Source organism: Sceloporus occidentalis, unplaced genomic scaffold (genome assembly GCF_023333645.1).
Source record: "Sceloporus occidentalis isolate IW3139 unplaced genomic scaffold, rSceOcc1.0.p SCAF_4, whole genome shotgun sequence".
In the NCBI taxonomy this organism is placed as follows: Eukaryota; Metazoa; Chordata; class Lepidosauria; order Squamata; family Phrynosomatidae; genus Sceloporus; species Sceloporus occidentalis.
The window spans coordinates 194,424,536-194,448,575 of NW_028316984.1; the positions used below are offsets into that span (position 1 = coordinate 194,424,536).

At 42.5% G+C, this 24,040-nt stretch overlaps 3 protein-coding genes across 9 annotated transcripts in view; 1 reads left to right on the plus strand and 2 right to left on the minus strand.

Annotated features, from left to right (window-relative positions):
* SLC38A6 (solute carrier family 38 member 6) overlaps positions 1-1,792 on the minus strand; it is a 78,490-nt gene extending 76,698 nt beyond the window's left edge. For all 5 annotated transcript variants that reach the window (XM_089522763.1, XM_089522762.1, XM_089522761.1 and 2 more), the window contains exon 1: positions 1,365-1,792. In XM_089522763.1, coding sequence (XP_089378889.1) covers positions 1,365-1,679 — 315 coding nt within the window. In that variant the 5' untranslated portion in view covers positions 1,680-1,792. The remainder of the gene's footprint in view (positions 1-1,364) is intronic.
* TRMT5 (tRNA methyltransferase 5) lies at positions 1,600-10,767 on the plus strand. Of its 2 annotated transcripts, none has more exons than XM_089522765.1 (6): positions 1,600-1,682; positions 4,153-4,275; positions 4,574-5,226; positions 7,529-7,656; positions 8,895-9,540; positions 10,454-10,767. In XM_089522765.1, the coding sequence occupies exons 2-6, from the start codon at positions 4,253-4,255 to the stop codon at positions 10,525-10,527; spliced, it is 1,524 nt and encodes a 507-aa protein (XP_089378891.1). In that variant the 5' UTR covers positions 1,600-1,682; positions 4,153-4,252; the 3' UTR covers positions 10,528-10,767. The 2 variants fall into 2 exon arrangements, with proteins under 2 accessions (XP_089378891.1, XP_089378892.1); XM_089522766.1 differs by lacking the exon at positions 1,600-1,682 and adding an exon at positions 3,242-3,763.
* Positions 10,768-22,272: 11,505 nt separating this feature from the next.
* MNAT1 (MNAT1 component of CDK activating kinase) overlaps positions 22,273-24,040 on the minus strand; it is a 187,023-nt gene continuing 185,255 nt past the window's right edge. For both annotated transcript variants that reach the window (XM_089522769.1, XM_089522768.1), the window contains one exon: positions 22,273-22,792. In XM_089522769.1, the coding sequence (XP_089378895.1) occupies positions 22,661-22,792 (132 nt within the window). In that variant the 3' untranslated portion in view covers positions 22,273-22,660. The remainder of the gene's footprint in view (positions 22,793-24,040) is intronic.

The window sequence follows — 24,040 nt, forward strand, 5'->3', positions numbered from 1 at the left end:
GGACAGGAAAAAAACCAGCCCATTTGAGATGTGGTGCTGGAGAAGAGTTCTGTGGATACCATGGACCACTAAAAAGACCAATGGATGGGTCTTAGAGCAGATCAGGCCTGAACTCTCCCTTGAAGTAAAGATGACTAAAATGGGGTAGTGGCCACACCATAAGAAGGGATCACAAAACAAGAGTACACTTGTCCCTCTGCATTCGCTGGGGTTAGGGGCCAGGGCACCCGTGAATGTGGGAAAACCACAAATAACAAAAATGCTATGTCTTTACATGAGAAAACACCTCTCTAGGAATCTCTAGGTCCTCCAGTGCAACTCTGTGGTCAACATCTACCAGACATTGACCATGGAATTGCACTGGAGGAGCTACAAATGCCTAGCGGAGTGTTCTCTCTAGTAATCTCTAGGTCCTTCAGTGCAGCTTTTGGTTAAAGTTGACCATAGAGTTGTGCTGGAGGACCTAGATATTTCTAGAGATAGTATATTAATAAAATGTGTGAATAATCAAAGCCGCTGCAAAAGTCAAAGCTGCAAATGTGGAGGGATGAGTGTGCAATGCTTGGTAAAGTGGGGGGGCAATAGTAAAAGAGGAAGACCCTACTCCAGCATGGTGTAGTGGTCTGAGTGTTGGACTATGACTCTGGAGAACAGGGTTTGATTCCCACTCAGCCATGAAACTCGCTGGGTTGCCCTGGGCAAGTCACACTCTCTCAGCCTCAGGGGAAGGCAATGGCAAACCTCCTCTGAACAAACCTTGCCAAGAAAACCCAAAGGTCGGAAACAACTTGAAGGCACACAACCAACGCACACAAATCTGCAAGAGCTGAGCAGGTGGTGATTTGCTGTATCCGGACTGCGGAAATAATCCAGGTTGACACCACTGCAACTGCCATGGCTCAATGCTGTGGGATTCTAGGGTTTGTGGTTTTGTGAGATATTTCGCCTTTTCGGTCAGAGAGCTTTGGTACCACAGCAAACTCCAATGCCCTGGATCTGTTGTTGTGTTTGTTTGTTGTTGTGTGCCTTCAAGTCATTTGAAGAAGATATCCTCCCCATCATAGCATCTTTACTAAGGACTGAAACAACATGTAGGCATCTAACATCTCCAATTGTGGTTCTTCTCTTCTTCTCAAATGGCACACTGGTTCAAATGACCCTTGTTGTCTAGCTCTTTGCTATGGAATTCTGGGAGTTGGAGTTTGTTGCGGGGCACAGAGCGGAGCTCTACTCTGGGCCCACAACAAACTCCAACTCCCAGAATTCCATAGCAAAGAGCCAGAAAAGACTCAAAGCGCTGCCAAACCGGGTTATTTCTCCAGTATGGATGCCTCGTTTGCCTCCCTTTTTCGAGCGAGACCCACCGGGCCTGGAGGGAGGCTGAGGAGCGGGGCCCCATCTTCCTCGGGCTCCTCCGGGGCCGACAAGTACCACCAGCCCGGCTCCCCGCGGTTGAGGCTCCCGACCGCCGCCGGCTCCTCCATGGCGCTCCTCCCGAGAAAGAGGGCGGGAGGGCGGCAGGGAGGAGTACGCGAGGGCGGTGCTTCGGGGCCTAGCGGGGCCGCCCTAAAGGCGGGGAGAAGTCCTCTTCCTCCTCCTCCCTTTCCTCTCCCGGCGAGGGCTGATGATGAAGGGAAGGCCTGCCCTCTTCTCTCTGGAGCCACCGAGGAGGCCGGCATGAGGTGAGGCAAGGCGGCCTCTTCCCCTCTCAGAGCCCGCCTCAGGGGAAAAAGCCTGCAGTGTCAAACTAGTCTGGTCTGGAGAGCGAGGTCCAAAACACACTGCAGGAATAATCCCAGTTTGAGACCGCTTTAACTGCCCTGGATCATTGCTAGGGAATCCTGGGAATTGTAGTTTATAAAACACACTGCAGGAATAATCCCAGTCTGAGACCGCTTTAACTCTCCTTGGCTTAGTGCTAGAGAATTGTGGCACCAGACAGAGCTCTCTGACACAGAAAAGGCTAAATGTCTCACAAAGACTACAGTTCCCAGGATTCCCTAGCACTGAGCCAGGGCAGTTTTAAAGCGGTCTCAGACTGGGTTATTCCTGCAGTGTGCTTTGGACTTTAGAAAGGGTGGTTACTAAGAAGCAGCACCGGTTTCTCGAAAACAAGTCTCGGATTCCATGGCCCTAGAAGGCCCTTCCAACTTCCAAAACACACTGCAGGAATAATCCAGTTTGAGACTGCTTTCACTGCCCTAGGGAATCCTGGGAACTAGTTTATTGTGGCACCAGACCTCTCTGACAGAGAAGGCTCAATGTCTCACAAAACTACAGCTCCCAGGATTCCCTGGCACTGAGCTGGGCAGTTAAAGCCGTCTCAAAGTGGATTATTTCTGCAGTGTGTTTTGGACCTAAGTCACGCCAAGCTAATCTTACCTCTTTTTTAACAGAGCTACAAGCTTGGTAGATCAGGGGAGTGCTGTGGATGTAGTATACCTTGATTTCAGTAAGGCATTTGATACGATACACTTGCAAACAGATTAGTAAAATGTGGACCAGATTATGCTACTCTTGCGTGGATTTGTAAGCGGTTGACAATAGTTGTTCTTTTTCCTGCAGTGCCTTTGGAGTCTGTCCTGTTGCTGGTGTTACTTAACATAGATATAAGTGACTTACATGACGGAATAGAACGAATGCTTAACAGATTTAGAGATGATACCAAGTTGTGCGTTGGGGGAGAGGGCTAGCTAATACCCCAGAGGGCAAAACCCCAATAATAACCCTGACAGTTTGGAGAATTGGGTCAAAAATAACAAAATTGATTTCAGCTGGGATAAATGTAAGCTACTACATCTAGAGAGAGGGGGAAAATGAAATGCACAAATGTAGGATGCAAGACACCTGCCTTGCAAACAGTTCAGTGGGTCCTTGGTCCCAAACACACTGCAGGAATAATCCCGTTTGGGACCGCTTTAATTGCCTTGGTTCAATGCTAGGGAATGCTGGGAACTGTAGTTTTGTGAGATATTTAGCTTCCTCTGTTGGAGAGCTTTGGTGCTACAATAAACTACAGTTCCCAGGGTTCCCTAGCACTGAGCCAGGGCAGTTCAAGTGCTCTCAAACTGGATTATTTCTGCAGTATGTTTTGGACCCTTGGTATCCACTGAGGTTTGGTTTCCAGAAGCACCCCCACTCCCTGTGGATACCTAAATTCATAGGTGCTCAAGTGCCATTAAATACAATAGTATAGTAAAATGGTGTCCCTTATATAAAAAGGCAAGATTTGCTTTTTGGATTTTTTTAATGAATATTTTCAAGCCATGGATGGTTGAATCCATGGATAAAGAATTTGTGGATACGAAGAGCCGACTACACATAAAAAGGATCTAGGAGTCTTAGTAGACTACAGTCATCCCTCCATTTGTGCAGACTTCAAACCCGTGTCCCTCGCTTACTCACAAGGGACAATCGGAGGGACTTAAAATGGGGTGTGCTCCGCCATTCAAGCCAATAGGACTTGAATATCAGTGGATTTCCATTTTCGCAGGAGGATCCGGAACAGATCCCCCACAAAAACGGAGAGGCGGCTGTACAAGCTAAACCAGAGTCAACAGTGTGATGCAGCAGTAAAACAACAAAACAAAATAAAACCCAGTGTAATTTTGGGCTTCATCAACAGGAACACAATGTCCAGATAGAGGGAAGTACTGTATGTACTCGACTGCAAGTTGACCTCATGTACAAGTCGAGGGCAGGTTTTGGGGCCAAAGTTATGGATTCTGATATGACCCATGGATAAGTCAATGGTAAAACCTAGGTGCGTGTAACAAAGAATGTAAAGGATAATGCAAAGGAAAACGATGCCAAAGAAATTCTGGCAGGCATAACTGTTTGTGCTCATCCTAAAGGATGGGTGAGGCAATAGGGTTGATGCTTCTTTTAGGCACTCCGAGAAGAGATTAATCTCTCACCTTTCACCAGGGCATGGTTCCCTTTTTGATAAGAGTTAAAGTACAGTACTTACATTGACCTGTGGATTTTTGGGTTTATTAGGTCAATTTTTGGACTAAAATTTAAATTTATACGTGAGAATATACAGTAGTTTGTTGTTGTGTTGTTGTTGTGCCCCCCACTGCCTCGGGTGGCTGAGAACCATTCTTTGCTGCTATCTTGATTGTCCTTTCCTTGTTATCATTCCACCTGCAGCCTTTTCCATCTTGTCACTGCTGCCTTCATTGCCAAAATAACTACGTCAACGCAACCGACAGGATTCTATCCGTAGCTTCCTGGATAAGTCCTGGGGGGAATGATTAATTGGAGATCTCTACGGTAATCACTCTAGGCCTTGAAATGAGCTACTTGCGAAGGGATATCAGTTTATTAAGCTTTAGATACAATTGTTCAAATGCAGCCATTGTGATAGTGTGACTGTTAATAGCATCTCCTTCCCCAGCCACAGTAATAATTTTTGCCACATCAAATCTGTCCTGCATAACCTAAAGGTAAATTTCAAATAATCTTGTACAAATAAAAGTGAATTTATGGGAACAGTGCAGACATGCCTGTTTGTACCATTTCTGACTGAATGATTACATAATGTCTATAAAATGAATCATTTCCTTTCTAGGATTTTCAGGCCATTAAATGGCTTATTTGCTGGACTCCTAAAAACGAAATATTTTGGAACCACAGCATCAAATACATCATTTCCAGTAACCTGGAAGCTTTGGGACCAGTCTCTTCATCCATTGTCTGGACATCTTGCAGTATCGCAGAGAAAAAGTATTTTCACAATGCCAGAGATGCTTGACAAGACTGACCTGGAACTGAACTTCCCGCATCCCAGGGTACGTGGAATGACAGAACTTAACAGAGATGCTTTCAAAAGGGAAGTTGTTGTCCCAGCTCTTAAGGTTAACAAAGACATCATAAACAGAGTGGTGAAGTTGCTTAAGGAGGTGCTGATCAAGCGGCCTGGTCTCAAGAGAGTCATAGAGGATCCAGAAGATGAAGGCAGAAGGTTCATTTTGTTAGATCCTCATAAAGTACCTGCTGATGGTTCCCTGGGTGAATCTGAGCAACAGATCTTGAAGAGCTTTAATGTCAACCCTGAGATAATCAAGTACAACCTGGAATTGACCTATGACCATTTCAAGGCGGAGGAAATCCTGCAAGCAGTACTTCCTGAAGGTCAGGAAGTGACCACTGCGTTTAGCAGAGTGGGCCACATCGCTCACTTGAATCTGAGAGACCATCAGCTGCCTTACAAACATTTAATTGGTATGTGTGGATAAAGGTTTGTGGTAATCCTGTTTAGTGGTTTCCTAGGTGATGATTCAGCAGGTATTCTTTAAAGCTGCTTCTAGCATTTGACACAAGAAAATGACACAAACCTGACATGAATAATGTGGTTTACTGTGAACTGCATTGTGTGCTTTTTATAAAGTAACAAAAAAGAGAGTAATAGGCAAGAAATGACCTGTGAATAGCTGAGCCACACTTTCTTTTCCTCAGTGAACTCTGGAGTTAGCGATCTGACACGGGATGAGAACATTGTGGTACCAATAAACTGGATTTATTTACTTATTTATTATTATATTTATATGCTACCTTTCTGCTGGAGTCAGACCCAAGACAGCTCACAGATAAAATTGGTTAAAAATTAACAATTTTAAAACAATTGAAATCATTTCACTACAAGAGTATGAAATTATATTAAAACTATAAAAGATAAAAAATATAAATAGAACACACTCCTGACTCCTTGGTGGTGCAGTGGTTAAATGCCTGTGCTGCAGCCATTCGCTCACAAACCACAAGGTTGTGAGTTCAATACTAGCCAGGGGCTTTGGGTCGACTCAGCCTGGCATCCTTCTGTAAGTTTGCTAAAATAAGTACCCAGCTTGTTGGGGACAATTCGTTTACACTTTGTAAACTGCTTAGTACATCGGTAAGCGGTATAGAAATGTGCTTGCTATTGCTATTGCTTTTATATATTAAAAACCTGCTTGAACAAAAATGTCTTTGCTTACTGGTGAAAGGAAAGCAAGCAGGGAGCCAGCCTAGGCTCTTGTGGAAGGAAGTCCCAAAGGGAGGGAGCAGCCACCGAGAAGGCTCTCTTTCATGTCCTCACCAAACATACCTGTGATGGTGGTGGATCAAGAGAAAACTTTCCCCTGATAATCTTAAAGAGTTCTTGCAGGTTTGTATGGGGAGATACAGTCTTTCAGATACAGTGGGCCCTTGGTATCCCCTGTGGATACCAATATCTCAAGTCCCATGAAATACAATGGCATAGTAAAATGTTATATAAAATTGCAAAATTAAGGTTTGCTTTTTGAAATTTATATTTTTTGCAATATTTTCAATCCATGGATGCTTGAATCCATGGATAAAAAAATTGTGGATATGGAGGGCTGACTGTAGTCTCAACCTAAGCTGAATAGGGTTTTATAGGTCATAACCAGCATATTGTGCCTGGAAATGAATTGGTAGCCAATAAAGCTGTTTCAACAAGGGAGTTATATGGAAACAGAGGGGACTATCTTGTACCAGGTCAACCTGTTTCTGTTTCCAGAGTCTTGTGCAAAGTTAGACAACTCTGGTAGGTCTGTGGGCCAGTTTTCTGCTCTGTGACTCTCCAGGGGCTCCATGGACTGCCAAGTATGCTGCAAAACAGCAGCAAAAAAAAAAAAATAAATAATAAAATAAAAATCCAGAAGTGCACTGTTGGTTTTGAAAAACAGAGATATTTTTCCTGTTTGAAGAAGAAGTTCCCAATTTTTGAGGTTTATAAGAGAGGCAATTCACCTTTTATTGGGTCAGAAAAGGCAGTCCAGGGGATCTGGGTGGTTGAAGTCTGCAAAAATAGCCTTTGTGAGATGTACTTTGGCCATTTCTGTGTTCTCTGGTCCTTATATCCAGATATGGTAGAGACTGAAGCTTGGGTCCTTCTATGTTGAAAGCATTGGTTTTCCCAGTGAGCTGTGGTCTCTCCCATTTGGCACACAGAGAAGTAAACAGTTCTTACATTTGAATGAAAATATTGAGCAAGTCACATATATTTGGCCTAGGAAAAAGCCAGTGGCAAGCCTCCTCTGAATAAATTATGTCAGGAAAACTCCATGAGTGTTGTCATAACTTGGACTTGACTTGAGGGCATGTAACAACAGTCAATAAAGCCCAACATGAAATTTAATTTCCAACTCAGCTAGGTTTCAGATTGGACAGGACAGGACAGGACAACGTGTTTTGTTTGACATGGGGCTGCTGCTGAAAACAGAAATTCCATGTGAGTTTTCCTTGCTCTTCTTGTAATATGGTCATGTCAATAGTGTCACTGCATTGGAGAGTGTAGAAGGGGTCAGTACTTCTTTACAGTCCTCTCAGTATGGTCTAAACTCTTGCTTTTTGCCACTGTACTCAGAAGGGAATGGTTCCCTTTTTGATAAATGCTAAGGTACAGTACTTACGCTGACCTGTGAATAAGTCGGCCCAGGTTTTTTGGGTTGATTTTTTTTAACTGAACTTTCTAATTTACACATGAAGATATACAGTAATTACCTGTCTCTTTTATTTTCAGGCCAAGTTATTATTGACAAGAATCACGGTATCACCTGTGCTGTAAATAAAACCAATACCATTGAGAGTGCTTATCGAAACTTTCAAATGGAGGTGCTAGCTGGAGATGAGGCCAACATGATAACAAAGGTATTGCGGCTTTTAACAGTATTTTCAGGTAGCAAAAAGAGTGTTGAATTCGAACAGAGAGAGACTGCAGACAAAATAAAGAGTAGACATTATGGAAGGATGCAGTCCACTGTACTAATGCTTGCTTTTCTCTTGGTTTGACAGACTTGGCACTCTCAGCATGTTTTGAGAAGTCCCAGTTGAGCCTAAATGAAATCACAGCTCTGCTCATAAGACTCGAGTAGAAAGCGTATAGCTTACCAGTTGAATTTACAGCCCATATAAAAAAAATTCTGAACTACGTAATCAAACACATTAATGAACTATTGCAGAAACAGTAATTGTAGAGCTAGTTTAGAAACACCATACTGTATTCTGTTCCTTCAGACATGTGCTGGCTTTCTCGCTCAGCATGTAAGCATTTGGTTTGAGGAAAGTAGGTAAGGAAATTGAATTCCTTCCAGCAAGATTTAGGGTGGATTTATATGGTATGTCTTGTACGTGGGAGTCAATACATAAGTTTAAAAAGGCATATGTGCAGCAACATTTCTGAACTGTATCACACACATTGTAGCCTTTGGCTGCAAAATATTCTCAGGGGCATTGCCATTTCCTAGTCAGAGATGCATGCAAAATGAAAATGATGGATACAACTTATTGTGTGTCCCAGAGAATGATTTGCATTATATTTAACTCTCAAGTTGAAAATGAGATGTGTGCTGTATCTTTCACTGAGGAAGTCCACACTATGGGATCTGGTTTTCAGCTCCATAGCTTCCTGGTTGAAGTTTAGGGTGCTCATTGCATCTTTATTTGCTCTCCTTTTTAAACAAGGCAGAACAACAGAACAACAGTACTTGGAGGTTTTTAAACAGAGGCTGGATGGCCATCTGTCGGGAATTCTTTGATTGTGAGTTCCTGCAGGGGTTGGACTGGATGGCCCTTGGGGTCTCTTCCAATTCTAGAATTCTGAGCAAAAATGCATAGGATTGCACTGCAAGAGTGGAATACTGTAAAGAAAAAGAACTGCAGCAGAGAGGTTCTTAAACAAGCTTACCGTAAGGCAATAACCGAGAACCTTAATATGCATCAACCTGCTCACTGCAGAACGTGACCAGGTTGCTGGTGCTTTCCCTTTCCATAGCCATCAAAAGAAGAGCTCAGGTGTAGTCTGAACCATAAGGTAACATTTGACTGCATCAGGTCAGCTCCTCCTGAGTGTGTACCTAACAGCAGCCCTGTATGCTGGACTCTTGCAGGTTAAAGAACACTACCTCTCCTATGAATTTGATTTTTCAAAAGTCTACTGGAATCCTCGCCTCTCTACTGAACACACACGCATCATCAGTCTCTTGAAGCCGGGCGACTTTCTCTTTGATGTCTTTGCTGGTGTGGGGCCATTTGCAATCCCAGCAGCGAAGAAGAGCTGCATTGTGTTTGCAAATGACCTCAACCCTGAGTCCTACAAGTGGTTGCAGCACAACTGTAAATTGAACAAAGTGGACAAAAAAGTCCAAGTCTTCAACATGGACGGCAGAGACTTCTTGAAGGGGCCAGTGAAGGAAGAGCTGGCCAGGCAACTCTCTCTGAAAGAGCGCAAGAGCTCCCTGCATATTGTCATGAACTTGCCAGCCATGGCCATTGACTTCCTGGATGTCTTCCAGCACCTCTTGAATGGGGAGCCCAGCAGCACTGAGCTTCCCACAGTGCATTGCCATTGCTTTTCTAAGCATGATAATCCGGCACAGGACGTTCAGAAAAGAGCTGAAACTTGCTTGGGAACTTCCTTAGAGGGCCTATGTTCTGTGGAACTGGTGAGGAACGTGGCCCCCAACAAAGATATGATGTGCATTAGCTTCCGTCTCCCTGCTGAGGTGTTATACAAACCACCATCTTCTCTGGCAGGTAAACTCACCCAGGGAAGGGGCAGGATTGCTTCAAGGGTTCCTCATGTTTGACAAAGAGTCCTTTGTCACAGATTAGACATCCAATGGAGATTCTTAAATTATAAACTTGGATAGCCTTAACCTAGAGATAGGCCTTTGAACCAGTAAAGATGTCATGATTTTCTGACAGGGAGAGTAGTTCTACAAAGAGAAAAAGCATGAAAGCTACATAAAAAAATTATGTGATGACCACACATGTGTCAATTTCATGTATGGGAAACTTGCAGCCAATTGCTTTCTCAGCACATATGTGAGTGATGAAATAAACAATTATGCATTCATCACATTCTGTGTACAGCTCTCCTGCTTTTCCTTAGAACTGAACAGCCTGTGATATGGGCTAACCTCACCCACCTCACTCTGATCCTAGATGTTTGCTCCAACTTTGAGCCTGAAAGAGTGCAAATATGCATGGGGAGGCTGGTGAATTTTCTTCCCACTAGCCCTTTTTGTCACACTGACTGCCTTTTAGAGGACTGGAAGAGCTTTTTTGGAATGGGGAGGGGAATGGGGAAAAATTCCCACTGTGCATACAGCCCTTTCTGTATCTTATAGGTCACCCCCCCAGTTCTATCTTTAAACTTTTAACCTCTAGCTTTCTTTTGTGGGAGGAAAGTAATTCCTCCTCACACTTTTCCACCTCTGGGCCATGTGAAATTGCTTCCTGGCCCCTTACTCACTCAGTCATCACCTTGTTGAGTGCATCCACTGCCACATGCAGAATTGGGTTGCTTAGATTCAGGTGTGTTTCGTACCATGAATATGCCTGACTATGGCCAGAAAGCTTGTAAACATACAGACAGAAAGAATGTTTTAAGTATCAGCTCTCTGTAGTTCAGTAGTAAAGGACAAGCTTTGTCTTAATATTGTAGGTGCGGATAATTCCCAGGAACCAGAATCAAAACGTCTGCGCTTAAATGAAGAAAAAGTGAATCCAGTGGCATAGCAGGCTCTGTGCAGATGGCTAAACAGAACGTTAACTTCATCATTCAAGGTGGGGAAATAGGGTTCAATTTGCTCATCTGAACTTGTAACAGCAACCTCTGGAAAATGGAATTCCAGCTGCTAAGACCAGATGCTGATTTTGTATTGATCATTTTTTGGTTCTTCTTAATTCCACTTTGGTTCTCTTTAATTCCATGAAAGTTGGACGTTGTATTTAAAAACTATTAAAATTTTATTTTTTCCATCATGGACATTGTCTTCTGTTATATGCATTCGTTCACTGGTCAGGGAGCAACTGGGGAAGTTAAATGAACCATGCGTAAAGTCATCTCTTCTTTAGTTTTTTTAACAGCTCTGCCCAGAGTTTTGCGAGGAGAAGTTACAGTTTTGGTCAGACTGACTTCTTTCCCTTGAGTCTTGTCGGCAAAGGGGGAAAATCAGGTCAAAGAAAAAAAATACTTATGTAATAGACTAGGGTGAATTCTTTTTAAAATTTTGCATTGTGATTGTTATCCCTTTCTTTACAGTCCTACGTTTTTTAAGAAGAGACAAAGTAACCGTCATTCCCCATTTCCTGATGTTAAGGAAGCTATGGGCACCTGTGAGAAAACTGAGGAAGATGGAACTTCCAATAGTTACAGCCAGGGGCCATTTGCAAGTCACCTTTCTTCAGTTCCTTCCCTCTGGAAAAGGAGCCTGGAATTAGGAAAGGGTCTCTTATAACATGCTCAGAAAACTTTTATAATTGGGTGCCATATAAATAAGTAAAAATTAAGTAAATGTGTAAACAGGATAGGGACTCCTTTGGGATAGTGGCCATAGGAAGAAGGGATTGTGGTGTTGTCTTTCACATAGACTAATACCTATGTGTAGGGCAAGGAGTATCCGTTTTATGAAATGGCAGCTTTGCTCACTTCAAAGTATCTGTCATGAACATACAGCGGAAGATCACATGCCATTGCGTTCTGCTCCTCCTGGTCCAGTTCATTGTAGCTATTTGTAGTTTGCAAGCATGAACTCCCAAAATGAACAGTGATAGATGATTAGATTACATTACATTAGATATGGAGATCCCTAAAGTAATCCATTATGGGTGAGATTTAGCATCTGGCACCTCTGATAGTTGGCCCCAGATGTATATGTACCTGCTTATCGCTTTTTCTAGTATTTGATCTTTTATTGACCACCTAGGATTTTGGTAGAATTCAAAGGTCATCTAGTTCAATCCCATGTCAATGCAAAAATGAACAGGTAAACCATTCCTGACATATGGCCATCCACCCTCCATTTAAAAACCACAAAAAGGAGTTGGCTACTTTCTTTTTGAAAATTTTTTTTTTATTGTTTTAAAACACAAAACAACCAAAAATAAGCACATTATGCTATTTACAATTTCTTCTTCATTTCTTGATATTACATAAATTTCTCCATGTTTAGCTTCCCATGTTGGTCTTAGTGTTTTTAAAAAAACAAAACCCCAAACTGTTGTCCAACTATATGCATATCTTATATAAATCTCATCCGAAAATCTCGGATTAATGCCATCCAGCTAACAACAACTAGACTATTTAAATACCATTTCCATCTAGTTAATCCTTAAATCCCCATGTTGCCATTATACCCCGTTCATAGAATTATAGAATCCGAGAATTGGAAGAGACCACGAGGGCCATCCAGTCCATGCAGGAACTCTCAATCAAAGCATCCCCGAAAGATGGCCATCTAGTCTCTGCTTAAAGACCTCCAAGGAAGGAGACTCCACTACACTCCGAGGGAGTGGGTTCCACTGCCGAACAGCCCCTTACTGTCAGGAAGTTCCTCCTAACGTTCAGCTGGAATCTCTTTTCCTGTAGCTGATTGTTTAACTTATATACTCTATAACTTGCTCCCAGTTGTGTACAAATTCCTCTAGTTTTCCGTTTCATAAAACATGTCATTTTATCTAGCTCTGCTGTTTCCGCCAGTTTTTCCAACCAACCCTGCTCCACAGACATTGTATTCACCTTCCATTTTGAGCGATTACAATTCTAGCTGCTAAAATCATATCATATAATATTCTTTCTTTTTGTTTATCCAATCCTTCTTCTGTCATAATTAATAAATATAATTCTGGGGTCCTTTTAAATTTTATGTTTAATATTTTTTCAATTGTCCGATGTATGGAAATCCAATTTTTTTTTATCTTTACAAGTGCCCATCATTGATGAAACAAAGTTCCTCTTTCCCTCTTGCACTTCCAACATTTGTCATCTTGCTGTTTATACATTTTGGATAGTTTTACAGGGGTGAGATACCATCTATAATGCATCTTGTAAGTATTCTTCCTTACATTTTGTGCTAATGATATCTTTACTGTTTCCCCCCATACCTTTTCTCATTTACTAATTTCAACGTTATGTCCAATATTTTGTGCCAATTTTACCATTGAATCTTTAACAAGTTCATCTGTATCACATTTTAACAACACTTTATAAATTTTTAGTCATCAACGTACTTGTAGAAAGCCCAGGATGAGTCCTTCCTGAATCTTCGTTCGCGAAGAAAAGCCAGAGAGAGAGAGAGAGAGATAAATTTTGGATAATATTTTTTGGTTTTCCTTAACTAATATTCTTTCTAAATCCGCCATCTTTTCCTCAGTACCAAAGTTCTTAATGTCAATTTTAATTTTTTCTTGATTCCACTATCATTCAATTCTTCCTGTTTTTAACTTACATTACCCATTTTGGAAAGTAACAAAATCCCCCACTCTTATCCATTCATGGTATTTTCCCTTTTATAGAATGCTTCATGAGGAGAAATCCAAACAGGTAAATGTGGAGAGCATCTTGTTTTAACCATCTTTCATACCTTCAATAGGGCTCTTCTTACAAAATGATAATTAAAATCTTTGTTAGCTTTTTCTTTACTAAACCAAAGGTAGGCGTGCCAACCAAATTTAAGATCTTCTCCCTCTAAAGACTGGTGTTTTCTGATGTTATCCAGTCACATCAGACAAGAAGCTCTATAATACAATTTGAGATTCAGCAATCCATAACCCCTCTTTCTATATCAATAGTTAATAATTTCATTTAACTCTAGGTTTCTTCCCTGACTATATGTATTCTGAAATTTCTCTTTGCCAATCCTGTAAGACTTTCTCATTATGAATTATAGGACTCATCTGAAATAGGAAGAGGAACTTTGGTAATATATTCATCTTTATAATAGCTATTTTCCCACTGAAAGATAATTTTAAATCTTTCCATCTCCTTAAATCTTTCCTAATTTCCCTCTAATCTTTCTCATAGTTTTTAAACAAATCTGAGTTCTTTTATATCATTACCCCAAATATCTCACTTTTTTGCTATTTACAAATCCTGTTTTTCCACTATTTTTGTCATATTTTTAAATAATCATTGTAATTTTATCCTAATTCTTAATCCTGAAACTTTTTCAAAATCAGATAGCGATTTAAGTAATTTTTTCATACTATCTTGGGGATCTTCAAGAGATACAACCAAATCACCAGCGAATGCCCTGATCTTAAATTCATTTTTCCTAATTTTTGTACCTTTAATATCTTTGTCATTCTTGAAATTCCCAATAAAAATTTCAATCACACATAAAAATAATAATGGTGACAGAGGGCAGCCTTGTCTGGTACCTCTATGTATATTAACTGAATTCGTTCTTTCCTCATTTATTATAACTTTTGCTTGCTGCTTGCAGTATATCGTCTTAATCCATGAAAGAAAGACATGAAGTGGGGCACTTTTTAAAAAACTTCAGGACGTTGGAATATATTTTCTTGTATTTTTAGTCCATTGGGTCAGGTCCTAGCCTCTGGGGCAGCAGGGAACAAGTAATCCATTTGATAGCACTTCAAATATTTAAAGATGGGTGTCATATCACATCTCAGTCTTCTCAAGGCTAAACAATCTTTGCCTCAATCTTTCCTCCTAGGCCCTGGGTTTCCAAGCCTGTTACTATTCTGTTCACTCTCCTCTTGCTTGTCAATTTCCTTCTTAAATGCAGGTGAGTTGTTATTATTATTGTTGTTATTATTTATTAATATTATTATTTATTAATATTATTTCTCTTTATCTGGAGACTTTGTTGTTGTTAATTGCTGTCAAGTCAACTTCAACTTTGAGTGATCCTATGAACGAGAGACCTCCAAGTCACCCTGTTTCCTACTGCCTTCTATCTTACCAGGCATTATTGTCTTTTCGAATGAGTCATGTCTTCACATGATATGTCAAAAGTCTCAGCTTATACTTCTGGTGATGCAATGTAACAATATTTTAGCCTTTTTTGCTGCCACATCACACCATTAAGTTATATTTAACTTGTTGTGTACTAAGATCTTAGGGTTTTTTTTCCCACATGTACCGCTGTCAAATCATCCCATATTTGTCCTTTTGATTTTTCCTGTCTTAATGTAGAGCGTTATACTTCTCCCTGTTGAAATTCAGTTTGTTGGATTTGGCCCAGTTCTCCAATATGCTAAGGTCGCTGTGATTCTCTGTTCTGAAGTACTCATGCCTATCCCCCATTTTCTTTATTGCTTATCGGATGCAAGGTTCCGTCCTGGGCCTCGTCATTTATAGAGATGTTGAAAAACACGAGGCCCAGGACGGAACCTTGCTCCACTTTACTTGTCTTCAGAATAGTTAGGAAGCATTAGTAAGCAGTCTTAGGATATGGTCAGTTAATCAGTTAGAAAGCCATGCAATAATAGTCTTGTCTAGCCCACGTTTTATCAGCTTATCTGTAATAATATTGTGGGGATGTGGCTTGTCATAATCCTTACTGACAGCCGGATATACAGTCATCCCTCCATATTTGCGGCTTTGATATCTGCGGATTTGATTATTCACGGATTTCATTAATATGTTCTCTCTAGAACTGTCTAGGTCCTCCAGTGCAATTCTGTGGTCAACTTTAACTAAAAGTTGCACTGAAAGACCATTTGTAGCTACTCCAGTGCCATTCTATGGTCAGTGTATGTTGGACATTGACAACAGAGTTGCCCTGGAGGACCTAGAGATTCCTAGAGAGGTGTCCTCTCAGGTAAAAACATGTTTTTGTTATTTGCAGCTTTTCCATATTCACGGGGGTCTTGTTCCCCTAACCCTAGCGAATATGGAGGGACAACTGTACTCAACCCACAGCATTCCCTTGATCTACCAAGTTTGCAACACTATTGAAAAAGGAGGTACAGTTAACCAGGGATTGTGTGTTCTTAGTAATCACAGCACCAGGTTGGGGCTGCCTCCTCCTCCCTCCCCTCTTCCCCGTGGGTGCTGGCACCAGCGCCGTGCGGGGATGGGGCCGGGGCTGTCCTCCTCCTCCTCCTCTCTTCCTCCTCCTCCTCTTCCCCGTGGGTGCCGGCGCCAGCACTGCCACCGCTCAGGGACAGAGCTGCTTCCTTTTTCTCCAATGGCGACCATGGCAGGCCAGAGCATGACTGGCAGGCATGGAGGAGTAGGGGTGAGGAAGAGGAAGCGGAGGTGGAGGGGCTTCCAGAAGTCTTTGTGGCTGGAAGTCCCGCCCCTTCTTCCAGCTGGTGGCCTCCATAATTGGTTGGGAGGCCTGGAAGGGGCGGGACTTCCAGACGCAAAGGCCGCTGGAACTTGTAGGTGGCCAGAAGTCCCGCCCTTTCCTGGCCTCCCAACCAATCAGGGGGGCTTCCGGGCGGGACTTCCAGCCACAAGGGGGTCGCGGCCCAACAAAGGTTGGGAACCGTTGTTCTAAGATATACTGTTCCCTACCTACAACAAGGAACATCTCTATTCATACCCTGACTTCTTCCCATTCCTCTAGTGCAGCGGTTCCCAACCTTAAAGCCCATTTAAACCAGTGCATTTGGTACCGGATCCCTTAACTTTTTTTTTAAAGAACAGCAACAATCCACATCTGTGATAGTGTGAATAGGCTATCGATCAATTCGGATGATGCAGCCACTACTCAGGAAATGGAGGTGCCTCCATTTTGATCTGGAATGGTGGCGAATGGGAACTTCAAACCAGATTGAAATGCCATGGAGAGATTAGCTGCCTTAAAATGTAGTGGGAATGGTGAATTGATTTTGAATCAATTAACAGATGCGAATCTCTCCGTGCAAAAAACATAAGTGTGACTGGCCCTCAGGTTGAAAAACATTGAGAAATGTTGCTTCTAGTTAACTTCCATAATGAACTCCCATCACAGAATTTGGGTTTCAGGGACAAAAAGGATCCAAGGATAGTTTAATTGTGTTATCGCTCCCCTTCTTCTTTTTTTATTTCTATCACTCAATGTTTCCTGCATTTTCTCTCTAGATATGGCTTGCTTATGCATCTGGGTTTTGTGGTGTAAATGGAAGATTTGTTCTCAATGACCAGAAACCTTGTTTCCTGCTGGGCACAACAGTCCCCAGTTGCAAGCTTTCAAAATCTATTTAGCTCCCTGTCTGCAGCACTAGTTCCATCTCCCTGCTGGGACCCATGACCAAAAACAGATTTTAGTGTAAAAACTGCCATCTAGCAAGAGTGCTAGACTTTGCCCACACCAGCTTTAGGGAAACCACTCTCCTCTCAGCCTCACCACATCTACCATGTGGGTTTGTTGTGAGATAACAAATATGCAGTGCCATACTAAATACCTACTCAAGAGCTGAGTAGTATTAATAGCCACAGTTATAGATCCTCCAAGTGACAAGCTCTAAACAGATGCAAGATCTTCCCCACCCACTCCCCGGATGGATCACAGCGGGGTAAGAGGAGAGAACTCTGCCTCACCCTTAAAGGCAGCAATGCAACCAGAGAAGCAACACTGATGCCTCTTCCTGAAGCAATGGCAGAAATGCAGATACCACACAGGCTTGTGACTAACGCCTGCAGGGTATCTGTGTAGTGTGCAAATGGCAAACCTGGAGGAATCTGATACATAATACGCTCATTTGTAACCTCTAGCTTCACATTCAAAAACAAAAAGAGTCAGCAGTTCACTGCAAAGTTCCATTTATGCACAATCCCATGGATCAATATCACACAATGCAGAGCTTGTATTTGGGAACAACAGGTCACTTGCACATTGTTTTCCTTTAGTTCTTCTGTTGGCATTTATTTTAGTCTCTATTTAAGAAATAGGTATTTTGGCTAAATTGCATTGTCCTCCGTCACATGATTTCTTTTATATCATAAACCGCTTGTTTTAAACATCCTGCACAGCTACATTACAGCACATTCCCCACTCTGACTTTATATAGTCATGAGAATAAACCGCCATTATCTGAGCAAACAGAATCTCAATCCCAATATAACATTAAATGTTGGAGTGTGGGGTGTGTGTGGTATACTTGTGTATGCTTGACCACTCCTTATGCTGTTGTGTGACTTCACAGAGCTGAAAGAGACCACAAAGGCCATCCAGTCCAATACCATTTTGCCATGCAGGAATACACCATCAAAGCAGTCCTGACAGATGGACATCCAGCCTCTGTTTAGAAAGCTCCAAAGAAGGAGACTCCACCACACTCCAAGGGAGCATATTCCACTCTTGGACAGCTCTTATCATCAGGAAATTCTTCTCAGTGTTTACATGGAATCTCCATTTCTGTACTTTCAATCCATTGCTCCCTAGCAGCAAACAAGCTTGTTTCTTCTCCAATATGACATCTTTTCAAATACTTAAGCAGGGCAACCATGTCACCTCTTAATGTTCTCCTCTCCAGGCTAAACACAGCCACCTCCCTAAGTCACTCCTTACAGGGATTAATTTCCAGATCTTTCACCATTTTGGTTGCCGTCCTCAGGACACACTCCAGCTTATCAACATCCTTCTTGAACTGGGGTGCCCAGAATTGGACACCATATTTCAGGTGAGGTCTGACCAAAGCAGGACAGATTTGTACTATTACTTCCTTCATTCTAGACACCATGCTCCTATTGATGCAGTCTAGAATCATGTTTGCTTATTTAGCTGCCGCACCACACTGCTGACTCACATTCAGGTTGTGGTTTACTAAGACTCCAAGATCTCTTTCACATGTACTGTTGTCAAGCCAGGTGTCACTCATCCTATATCTGTGCATTTCATGTTTTTCTGCTGTGGCCTGTTACAAATGGGCATAAAAGTATGGACTGGGTCCGTACTAGGGTTAGGAAGGGGTGTCACGTCTTGACGCCCCTAACTCTAGTACGGACTGAGTCTGTACAAAATGGCGGCGCCCTATGCACACGGGCACCACCATGACTACGTCATGACCGCACTGCCTCTAAACGGGGCGGCGCAGTTGTGACGTAGTGGGGCTGCGCAAGGGCGCCTAGGGCGCCCTTTCTGCGGCCCCGGAAGGAGCTCCATTTCTGAGCTCCTAACAGATTTGCGTTGCTGGGCGCAGCCTTTACATGGCTGCGCCAGCGACGCAGAAGAAAAAGGGGCCAAGCGGCCCCTTTCTCCTCCTCCCCGGCGCCGCCGGGTGTCCTTGGGGCTTTTGCAGCTTCCCCGCGGCCAGGAAAGCGGTGGATCGGGGCCTCGGAGGCTGCCGTTGTGGCAGCTGAGGCCCCAATCCGGCGGGGAAAGGGCTGGTTACAGGCCACCCCAAACGGGCGGTCTGTAACGTGCTATAGTGACCCTACAGCAGACCGTTCACATGGTTTTCTTGGCAAGGTCTGTCACTGTCTTCCTTTGAGGCTGAAAGTGTGCGACTATCATAAGGTCAGCCAGTGCCTGTCCATGGTAAGATAGTGATTTGAATCCTCCTCTCCCCAAGCCCTAGTCAACACATAAACTATTCTACTATGCTGGCTGTCTTTCCATTTTCTAATTCTCCACAAACAGCCTTCTACTTACGTCTCCTCATCCCCTTCCAGTAATGCTATCTTTAACAATTACCTGAGGTGCATTTTCCAGGGAAAAGGCAAAAGTATCCATCTTCTGCCAACCAGATTCTGCCCTACAAAGTCCTGTATGCAGTGCCAGTTCCATGTTCTGGGAAAAGGAGAAAGTCTTTGCCTCCACAGATCCCCATCCTTGTTGGGGAATGAGCCTCAGAACTTTTATTACTGACAGTTCAATAGACCTTTCCATCTAGGCTCACCCCCACTACCCAGGTCCCAGACAAACAGCAAGGCACTGGAGGCGGTTGTTGCTCCTCATCCTGGCATTCTTAACAGCTACAGATGAGCAGGTAGTGTAAACAAGGAGCATATCCAGAGTGCATCCAGAGTTTGTGTTTGTGTGGTGTGGGCCTTGAGAAGAGTCCGTTGTAAGAATTATGATAGAAACACAGGATTGGAAAGCCTTTGTAACACGTAGTTGTGATTGTTGTATGGATTCTAGTGGTTCCCAATTTATGGTGGCCTTAAAACTGCCCTATCACAGGGTTTTCTTGGCAAGATTTGTTCAGAGGGGGTTTGCCATTGCCTTCCGCTGAGGCTGAGAGGGCGTGACTTGCCCAAGGCCACCCAAACCACTACACCACACTGGCTCTAAAACTGTGATAAGCCCCATAAAAAATGGATAAAAAGTAGTTGTCTATTGAGTCACATGAGAATTCTGTTAGACCTGTGTTCTTATCCATAGGTAAGTTCTGCTGCTGTTAACTTTTAAAGAACCAGGTTATGCCAGAGAGCATCTTTAACCTCCATCCTAGCATCAGAGGCCCTTCTTTCTAGGAGTTATCTGACTGACAGATATTCAAGAGAGGACGTTCTCAGTGATGGCACCACTAGCCTAGAACTCTCTTCCTAGCAGACTCTTTAAAATTCTCCTTCCTATTTTTAGGTTGGTACTGAAAACCTTATTAAAGTAGTAAGTATTTTATAATTCATTCCTGCCCTCAGAAATGACTTGAAGGCACATAACAGCAACAAAATTGTGTTACTAATGGATTTAATTCTGCTGTGCTGTACTTGAAATATTTTAAGTACGTATGGTATTGTATGTCTTTTTTTTTTTTTTTGGCATATTCCTTTCAGAAATGTTTTGAAAAATGGATATGGATTATTTAAATAAATAAAATAAGCTACATAAACCACAATTAAAATCAGAACTCATTTTAAATCAGATGGAGAGCTTATGGCGGCCCCAGCTGTTGTTAGTTTAGAAGTCTCATCACCCCAACTACTGTCCATGTTGACTAGGGCTAATGAGACTTGAAGTTCCAACATCGAAAGCACTGCTAGTTCCCAACTCCTTGTCATGTTTAAGGCCAGTGAGTACCCAGGTGAGCAGTACAAGCAGAAATGTGGCCCAGGCAGTCCAAGCTTCAAAGAGACAAGAAGGGAGTTGCCAGAAAGAGCAGTCCAAAAGTACAAGACAAAGGTCAGAGATCCAGCAAGCCAGAGATGCCAGACAAGGTTGCATGGAAATTTGGGACCTGTTGTGTGCAGTGACAGAATGAACTGTGCTGTGTTAGTTTATAGCCAGCAGTTAATCACAGTAGTTGGCCTTCTTAGCTTGGCATCTTGTGTTCAAAGTGGAGCAGGGTGTTGTCATCTCCTCGTGCTTTAGTTTATGTCACTGGGTAGAGTGAAGTACCTCCCACCCACCCCACATCTTCTGCTTCCTGGGACAGACCAAGCTCTGCCTCTGCCATTACCATGACAGGACTGCCAGCCTCCTTTGACTCCAGCTGGGGCCAGTCATCCCATCTTCATCAAAGGAGGCCTCCTCCAAGTAGGACGTGAGACCCCTGCTGTGAATGCAAGGCTTACCACACAAGTTCCATCCTGCCTCAAAGCATCTGTTTGCACCACAACCTGAAGTGCCTCTTGATTATTTCAAAGGGACTGTCCTAAAACTAATCAAGTATCTGGTATGTTGATAGATGAAGAAGCAGAAACTTCTCAATTGGTTTCTTGGTTATCCCAGAGTACAGTCAACCCTTCTTATACACAGATTTTTTATACACGGATTCAAGCATCCACGGTTTGAAAATGTTCCAAAAAAGTATAAATTTCAAATATCAAACCTTGATTTTTTCCATTTTTATAAGGGACACCATTTTGCTATGTTTGCTGAAATGGGATTTCTGGGTGCACTTCCTATTCTTTATTGTCTCACTAAAATCCAATTTGCATATTTACATTTCGTTGGTGCACAGTATTGGGTAAGAATATCTGCCAATACAGTACACCAACTAAGGTCTTGTGATACCTTACAGATCAAGGTGCAAATCCCATTGTCAATCTCAGTTTGAGCATACCTACAAAATTAATGAGGTTTACCTAAATGTTGACTTATTCAGCAATTGATTCAGTGGGTCTATCTGAACAAACTGATTACAACAACCATCCAGAACAGAGCAGATTGACAAGAAAAGGGATGGTTGTAGGTGAAGTCACTCCCTGCATCCGGAAAGCCTGGAGTGCTGGCTGACTTTATGCAAAGTATTATTGTGCCTTGTTAGGTGTGGCCAGGGATATTGCCTGGAGGGCAAACAGTAGCAATACAATCCCAGGACCATGCCAAATAAAGGACAGGCACCCAAATTTTTAAGGATCTGAGCCTGTAACAGTTTGCTTTAGACTAGCAAGAGGGCCAATGCATTCCTCCAGTGCGGTCTAACTTTCATCATTCAAAACAAGGTGGGACAATTAGGAGAGCCGTGTGCCCACCACCTCCTGCCTTCATCTCGTGCTTCAAGGAAGTAAAACCCATTTGTTTGCATTAGGAGAAGGTGGTTTTATGAGAAGAAAAGACTTTGTGCTTATTGCAGAGTGACACCATAAAACTTTAATCAAAATAGCATTTCAGTGCTTGTGCAAATAAAACCCTGAAGTGGTGATAGAAACCGCAGAATTTAATAATAATAATAAAGTCTGGCTCTATTTTAAAACTTTTTACAAGTCTGTTTCTGAAACCTCAAAACACACCAAACAAAATGATTATTCACATCTTCCATTAGCCTCTCAGCAAACCGACTTAGAATGTTTCTCATTCCCACCCTCGCTCCGTGAAAAAAAGAAACTCAAGATACACATGCACACAACCAGTGCTTTTAAAGCAAGTTTCTGTACAGTGAGGGTTTTTTTAATACTTAAGTACAGCTGGCTTCACAACTTTTTAAAAGGGGGGAGGGGAAGATGACGGCAGCTTAACTGTAGTGCAGACGGCAGCAATTTTCACCTGAGGTTTTGCTTTGCTTGCTCCACTCCAGTCTCGATTACTCAGTCCCAAACTAGCCAGGATGCCAAAACAGGCCGCTGAAGGCATCTTGAAGGGCTCGATGACAGGCGAGGGAGGAAGTATAGCCACCAGCCAGATCCTGCGGGGAGGCAGCTCGTACGTGGTTTAGATACCTAGAACAAAGAGAGGCATTGTCTGAGCAGAGAGAAACAAACATTTCATCCTCCAGGAGGGGAACCAAAAGAAAAATCCAATTCCTCTGGTTTCCACTGCTAAACGCATTTCCACTAATGCCAAGCTACTCTCAAAACCCTGAAATTGGAAACTGGAGAGACCAAACTGAGGTTTGCTTTCCTTGTTGGATGAATGCATCACATAATTAGAGGAGGTGGGAAAGGATTTGATCTCTCACCTGGTCCAGCATCCTCCTGCCTAGAGACAGGATGGGCCCCAAACCCTGGACCTCCCTCCAAGATGCCTCTCCAAGCTTTTGTGACGGGGGTTGAAACTGTTTTCCAATCATGCCACTCATTATAACTTACATTTTATTACAGTTGATATGATTTATAAATAGATATACAGGAAAATGTCCAAGAATTTAAAAAAATCATTATGACTTACATTTTATTGCAACTGAAATGAGTCAAACAGATGTACAGGGAAATGTCCAAAAAAAACCAAACACCCCTATATATTTATATGTAAAGTCATAACCTGCTTCGGATAACCTTTTAGCATACTTACTACATTTGTAAAGAGAAACTAAGAAGGCATCAAACCCCCAAAATTTCCTCAAATACCAATTTAATTTAAAAGTGAGATAGATTTACTTTGGGATGTGTGGTTTGCTGAGCCAGCGTGGCATTGTGGCGTGATTATGACTCTGGAAACCAAGGTTCAATTCCCACATCAGCTGTGAAACCCACTGGGTGACTGTGGGACGTCACATGCTCTCAGCCTCAGGGGAAGGCAATGGCAAACCTCCTCTGAACAAATTCTGTCAAGAAAAACCCATGATAGGTTCACGTTAGGGTTACCATAAGTCAGAAATGACTTGAAGGCCCACAACAACAACAAAAGTGTGGTAGGGTGTGTGTGTGTGTGTAGGAACTGAACACAAGATCTACCTTTTGATCCATTTGTATGGACTGCAGGAGCATTGGGTCCTATTAATTGAAATGAGCTCTCCTTAAAGCCACTACCACAGTTGTAACGGAATATGCAGAAGCATTCCAACTGGTCAGATGTTTTGTTTTAAAATGACAGAACATGAGCTCTAGGAAGAGAAGGGGCTCTGGTTCACTGACAGAAATAAGCCAAGCAGAGAAAGTGACAGCCACTTTGGATCCCATAAAAAGGGAAATGTAAATAAAATAAAATATAAATGAGTGTAAATGTTCCGTATGTCTCTGTGTGAAATG